Consider the following 7,130-nt stretch of genomic DNA (forward strand, 5'->3'; position numbering starts at 1 on the left):
GTTTAGGGCAGAATTTCAGGCACAGTAAGATTGTATGAGCCATGAGAACAGCAACTTTTAAACAGGGTGTGCACGAGGAGAAGTTAGCTTTCAAGAAATTCGCAAAAACCCTCCAGAATACCTTTAAGGCAGTTGTTATTTTAAAGTTGTCTTTAAAATTATTGTCCCAATGAGTGATGCTGATTCACATAATCCATAGGGGAAAAGAAGCTACTATTAGGGTGCCTATCATATGATTTATGACAGATGAGTGAAAATCTTGTTAATAAAAAAATGAAAATTCACCAAAACCCAAGGGAATCTATTTAAGCTCACAACCCATGACTTCACTGCCAAAATAAAATGATGTTAAGGCTTGGATAAAGTTTGTTGCATAAGTTTTGAACATGTCAGGGATACTTTAGAATAATATAGGACAACCCAGTCCAGGTCACTGTCTTTTCATTAATCTTCTCTCTGGCTGATGTAGTCTGTGTTAATATTGACATGAACTGTTTATCGAACCACTTCACTGTATCCTAATGACGCATATCTTAAGAAATTAATATACTCCTGATCAAAACCTTAAGATTGTTTATAAAATTGTAAGCTTTTGCAATGTGCCCTATTGGATCTTGAGAGGGTTTTTCGTAACTATTCAAAACACTAAAATAAGAAAGAGAAGCAAGAGAAAAAATCTTTTAAGCACCCAATGTTTTTTTAAACAACAATCTGAAATATTCAATTTATCAGCCTGTCAACAATTCAAGACCAACAATTCCACCTGGAAATATGTCATTTGTTCCATATCCTCCTCATAACTGTCTACAGCCTGCCAGTGTCGGTGAAGACAACTGGCCCCCGTTTTCTTCATTAGAATGCCTTCCCCTTATTTCCCATGGTTTCTTTGTTTGTGTGTTGAACATGAACTATGACCTTAGAGCTGATATCGGTGGTATGAATGATCTGAATGTCAGCAATGCCTTCTGTGTCTGCTCCAACAGCTTCATCCTGATATAATGGCAAAGACAGCTGACAGTTCAAGACACTCCGAGTGATGCTAGAGAAAGTAAAATAAAAATATTTCTGTCACAGTAAACATCAAAACCTGATGTCACTAAAAATGTTAACTCCTAAAACTATATGAAATATGCATCTTAATATTACACCTTATATTATTGAGACAGTGACAAACAGTGATTGGAGTACTTTTTTATTTATTTTACAACTGTTAACATTTCTCTTCCCAACAAAATTTAACTTGTGCTGCAATTGCATTGTCATAAGCATAAAATCTCTATTCTCACTTACAAATATACATATGTAATCATTTACTCTGTTGTAGAAATTAATAAATTAGAACAATAAATAGTATTTTATTTGACACAAGCAGCAGACATGACAAATGGCTTATAACAAAGGGAAGTATTTCTTTTAGGAAATTTATATTGCGTGTTCGGATTCTCTGCCACATTTATCTCAGATTTAAAGTCAGTTTTTGATCAAAATGTTTTCAAAAAGTGATCGATTACCTAATTAAATGTAGAATTGCCAGAGTAACACAAGTCAGTTAGATGAAAAATTTGCTTTGAAACTCGGACAATCCCTGGACAACTTCTCCACTTTCCAATGTCACTACTGCATCAAAGGTTACCCTGAATGGCCTCAAGTCCACCAGGCCTTAGTGGTGGTGCACATATTTTTCAACCACCAACACCTTGCTATCACAGTGATTCCTGGGAGTGGAAAATAGCCATGTGAATTGGGAAGCAGGATCAAGATAAACAACCACTTCCAACCGGACCTCTGCACAGAGCTCACGTATCAGACAGTAGCTGGGCCTGTAGAGTTCACGGCTTGTCAGGTTGCCAGAGACAGGGCATTTCACTTTACCAAGGCACATGAAGTGCTGATTAGTGTTTGCATTGCATGGGGAGGCCAGAGATAAGTAGAGAGGAAGACAGATGTCAGGGGAGCAAAGAGGAAGGAGGATGACTGACCCACTCATTCCCACCAGTCTGTGCTGATTGAAAAAAAGGCTCAGTTGATTCAGAAATCCTTTTTCAGTATTAGCAACTAAACTGACTGTAGATCTGTTGCACAGCTCTACAACTAGTGACTAATATTCATGCCTCTCCACTTCAAAATTAAGTACTTGTTTTATTTTATGGTTAAAAAATACAAGTTTGCCCTCTTGCAGGGCACAAATGTTCATCAGTTTTAGATGAGCACTTCTGGTCTCACAGTTTAAATCTTGAGATTCCTTTCACCGTCTCTTTCAATTCTCAGAGATTTTGGCTCAATTTCTTGCTGTTTGTGTTTCGTATCTTCCTGTTGTGGTAAGACTTTTCAGAGTATTTGAATGTCTGTCTGCATGGACTATCTGCAGCCGCACTCTGCTACCACCATTCCCTCATAATTGTACTTGTAGGTGACCACGCCTTTTTCATCCAGGTAGAGCAGGGAGATGGGCTCTAATTTGGTGGGCACGCAACAGGCTCGTGCAGCCTTCTGGGGACTGTTGATGTTTACCAGAGTCTGGATTATGGCATGTTTGGTAGGTGTGACATGCTTTGTCAATGGGTATGAACAAATGCCAGCACATTCAAAGGCGTCATAACCACTGGGTGCAAGGATCCAGCTATCCCAGCCAATGTCCTTAAACTCTACATACAAAGATTGCTTCTTGCAGTGATTTCCTTTGGCATTACGGCGAATGCGGGATGTCGTGTCATAGATAAGGTTGGAACGCATCTGGATAAGATCTTCCTCATCTGGTTCAGCCTCATTCCTATCCTCACCCCAAAGCCCACCACTTTCTGTCCCATAGTCATTTTGAAGAACGGCACTCGAGGTCTCGTGGTCAATCATCTCGTTCAACTCACGCTTGTCATCACGGTGATCACTGCTCTGATCATCAGAAAAAACAATTAGGAGGGGTTTATGTTTTTCCTCTGGGCTATTTTCAATCCTCATGTCATCTTCAGCTGGACCCTCATCTTTGCTGGTCCCTTTCATACTCTCAGCATTTTCTTCATTAGCAATGCTGGAAATGTGCACCTCCAATCGGTGTGTTGTTGCTCCATCAGATTTACTCCAACGCTGCACGGCAGCAGTTAAGTCAAAAGCTTCCCAGCCATTATCTGTCCCAAACACCTGACGTGAAGCCAGTTCCAAAACATCAGTCCGCTTGCCTATCTCTGCAAACTCGTCTCCCCTCATTAGCTTTTCGGCTGTCATGTTAAACCAGTCATGCGATGTCAGTTCATAGATGGTGACCTTACGGTCAACACCGGCGTAGAGGTGTCGGTCAGTCTGTACAAGGGTGTATAGGCGTAGTTCAGCTGCCGTGATGCGCTCGTGATGGGGGATTGACACATTGAAGAGCAGCGGGTGGCGTCTCACCCCTCCAACACCCATATCACTTGGATTTGAATCTAGGCAAAGAAAAGGCAATGGAGGTTAGAGCTCTGTGTTGCATCTGTTTTTTATTTTATTTTTTTTTTTACAAAATTTCAGCTGAACTGCGAAATATAGGCAGATATCCAAAAGCAAAATACATTTACCTTCTATCTTATTCAAACTAAGCACCAAACTTGCACAAAAATAATATTGGCAATTACTAAAGTTAAAGTTTTGTACACAAGTAGAAAAAATTAACATTGGTTCAAGCTTGGAAAAATAGCAAAAATTTAAGAAACTACTTCTCCCTAAGTTTCACTATGGAAATCCCTTTGATTTTTAACACAAACTAGCACATATATATATATATATTTAATTCCAACCAATCATGTAGTGAGACCTTACCTTCATTTTTGAAACTGCGTATGATGTTGGCTGTGGGCATGGCAGTATGGTCATTAGCAAAGCGGTTGTACAGCTCCATCATGTACTCAGGTGGATCCTCTCGTGCACTTCCAGGTTGCAGGGATGAAGGACCCATAACGGACAGATTAAATGTCCTCAGAAACTGCTCTTTCAGACTCTCCAGTAGATTTTGCATCTTCGTGCTATCATCTTGCTCCAACAGCATTGGATCCACCACCCCTCCATGCCCGTCACCCAGTCCTGGGGCAGGACGATATCTTTGATGAGCGTTAGAGATGGGGCTGCTGTTTCCAAACAGAGGCTTCTGTAGCAGTAGGAAGGAAAACAGCAAGAACGTCTTGGATGTGCAAATGGTTCCCAGTTGAGAGACCCAAATGCTCGCCATGGGAGAAAAAAATCTGCAGCAATTTAGTCTATGCCAATGGCCTAGAGATCTGCTCAAGCAAAAAGGCCAGAAAATAATTCTGTATCTTCCAAGAGTTTAATCAAGGTGGAATTAGTTTATCTACAGCCTGAACAATGCACCAGCTGAAGAGACATTGACCCTTGCATTGACCAACTTGAACCGCTCTTTAGGGATGTGTTCTCCTAGTGCTCCTCTCCAGATGTCGCAATAATTATTCTCATGCGCACCTTTTGAAGTTCCTTGCAACAGGACGGTGGTTGCGTTGACAGGGTGGCCAAGGCTTGCCTTTGTCTATCCGACTCATCTCTGTTGCGTCCTCTTCTCTGTCAGACTCTGTCTGTGCTTGCCTCTCTTCCTTGCTCTGGGTTTCTGTCCCTTATCTGTGATATGGTGGGCTTCACATTGGACAGTGCTTATGGTCTCTTTGTGGTGTGTGTGTGTGTGTGTGTGTGTGCCTGCCTGCTCTCTAACTTTGTGTGATGCAGTAGCCTGTGTGTTATCTCACAGTTTCCTTAATGAGGATTTTGTAAACACCGTCCTTTAGCCTCGTCCTTGTGGAAGGGCTATTTTGTTTTAGTGGGCGTTCCGGGGATAATACCCCTCATTTGTTTATTTTCTTTGTAAATGATGGAGTTCTCTGAGCGGCTATCCTGGCTACATTGAGCATTTCGTTTTGACAAAATACTCTCTGGGCCTGTTGATATCGTTGAATGTAGCAGGATGCTTCAATCAGACAACGCTGATCGTAATGAAATAAAAAGGCAATGAGGTGTAGGGCCTTCATAGTAGCTAACGGCATTCAACTTTTATCTGAGCAGAGCTGATTTACAAACTCCACAGTAAACAGTAACTCAGAAAAGCTACAAAAACATAATCAGTGTTATCTTTTATAAAGTACCCAACTCCTTTTGGATACCATTTTTGTAACCAACTGAAAACTTTAGTGCAAATACCCTCTTTTATTGAAAAATAAGTTAAGCAAACTTTTTTTTACATAAGTATAATCTGATTTATTTATTTTTTTGTTAATACATAAGAGTAGATACAACCATTGATGTGATGACTGAAGCCTTGAAGGAAGAACTAATTTGATAACTTTTTGGTTAAAAAGTCTTTATTTTAGGTTCTAAAAGTAGAAAAGGAGGAAAATCTTTTAGTTATCAGACTCCTCTCCTGTGGAACCAACTACCAGCTTTAGTTCATGAGGCGACACCCTGTCTACTTATAAGGCTAGGCTTAAAACTTTCTTTTTGATAAGGCCGATAGAGTTGCACAGGTTATGCTGAACCAGTGGCGGCCAATAGACGGCACTAGGGCGCCTCCCCACCAGCCCAATGACCTCGATTGAGACATAATAAAAAAAAAACGAATTAAAATTTAATTATAAAATTAAAATATTTCGAAATATATTGATAAATATTTTTTAGAAATGCAAGATAAATGTTTAGTCTTTAATGATGTGTAAATCGTCATTTCACTTTTCATCGGATTGGTGACGTATTTCTGCCCTCAGGCGCAAAAATGTTTGCCGATTGACTTTTGTTAAAAGTTGTATATGCGCAGCAGCTCCTCTGCAATATAGAAGTATAGGAGATCTCTTGGCGCACCAAAGTCATGCCCTGAGGTGACAGGAACTCTTGTCACAGACAACTGCTATGATTGACAGGTCAAGTCGCGGGAGGGACACAAACTTACCAAGAGAAGCTGGAGGTGAAACTGTTTTGACCTGATCAACTAAACATCAAAATTAATCAGCAGTCCAAAAGACAGGACCTTTATTCGGGACCTGGTTTACAAGGCTTGGCTAACTGCATGTAGTGAGGCTAACGATTTTATTCTGCTGCCTTGACAACCTGCCCTTTTCACACTGCAGGATCTGACCCAGCATGGATAAAGACAGGTAGAACTTTTTCAGACAAGAAAAAGAAGCATGAACAATCTGGGATACACAAGGAAAATAATATAATATAATGTACTTTTTCTAGATATTTGTTAATTTGCATAGTTGCTCTTAAATAAACACATTTACAGAAAATAAATAGTTTCTCGATATTAAAAAAGTATAAAGCTGTCTAACAGCTTCTATGATTAAACTGCTACATTATTTTTTTTAGGTTTGTGATACAACATTGGACCATGCAAAACACAGATTTGTCTTCACAAAGCCTCAGAAGGGCAAGATTTATGTACAAAAAGTAAACCTGTACATAATATTATGTTTTGTTTTTATAGTGTTTTTATAATGGTTTTTGTTGTTGGCATATACTGGTGTGATAATTTAATAAATGTTTGATTGGTTTTTGGTATACATCTAATTTTAATTTATAGCCCCCCCGGAGAAAACTCCATGAGTCGCCACTGTCCTAAGCTATCTTTATGTTACTGTAGGCTTTGGCTGCTGGAGGACATAGGGACCACTTCTAAGTCTGCTCCATTCAATCTCCATACTGTACCCCAATGCAGTATTTGTTAGTTTAACCCTTTATGACCTTTCTGCTTTTCTCATAATAGTTTCTTCTGGGCTGGTCCTGTTTTCTGTGGGACCATCCTAGAGGGAAATATCAGCTGGACTGTGGCCATCAACACAATCAATTATATATATCTTTTTTCTTTTACCTTGTTCTGTTTAGTGGTAGCAGAACAGAAATCTAAATACCATGCTATGCTGAACAAATGTGCTTTGCCAAGGCAGGCTTTGTTGGTGAGAAGCCCCCCTTGATTACCCAAAACTGCTTTATTTAATAATTTTGTTACCAAATTTAAATGTGTCCTTTAATGCCGAACCTGACAGAGGGACAGAAGAAAGAAAATCAGTGGAAAGGAGAAAGATCTGTTAGACAGAAAGGGAAAGAGGAAAAAGAAAAGGAAAAAAGCAAAGACATCAAAACCATACCACCAGCTGCTCTGGCTGTAAAAA

At 39.7% G+C, this 7,130-nt stretch overlaps 1 protein-coding gene across 1 annotated transcript; it reads right to left on the reverse strand.

Annotated features, from left to right (window-relative positions):
- Window positions 1–1,234: 1,234 nt before the first annotated feature.
- Window positions 1,235–4,192, reverse strand: bmp10 (bone morphogenetic protein 10). Its single transcript, XM_015396296.1, has 2 exons — window positions 3,787–4,192; window positions 1,235–3,416 (listed from the first exon to the last, which is right to left on the reverse strand). Exons 1-2 carry the CDS (start codon window positions 4,190–4,192, stop codon window positions 2,359–2,361), a joined length of 1,464 nt encoding a protein of 487 aa, XP_015251782.1. The 3' UTR covers window positions 1,235–2,358.
- Window positions 4,193–7,130: the final 2,938 nt, after the last annotated feature.

The sequence above is a fragment of the Cyprinodon variegatus genome, unplaced genomic scaffold (genome assembly GCF_000732505.1).
Source record: "Cyprinodon variegatus isolate N-32 unplaced genomic scaffold, C_variegatus-1.0 Scaffold789, whole genome shotgun sequence".
Taxonomy (NCBI): Eukaryota; Metazoa; Chordata; class Actinopteri; order Cyprinodontiformes; family Cyprinodontidae; genus Cyprinodon; species Cyprinodon variegatus.

What these genes read in the sequence shown, in the direction of transcription:
- bmp10 (XM_015396296.1), bottom strand. Translation starts at nt 4,192, where the DNA reads ATGGCGAGCATTTGGGTCTCTCAACTGGGAACCATTTGCACATCCAAG. An exon ending in ACGCAGTTTCAAAAATGAAG is followed by an intron (nt 3,417 to 3,786) that starts GTAAGGTCTCAC and finishes TTCTTTGCCTAG; the next exon opens with ATTCAAATCCAAGTGATATG.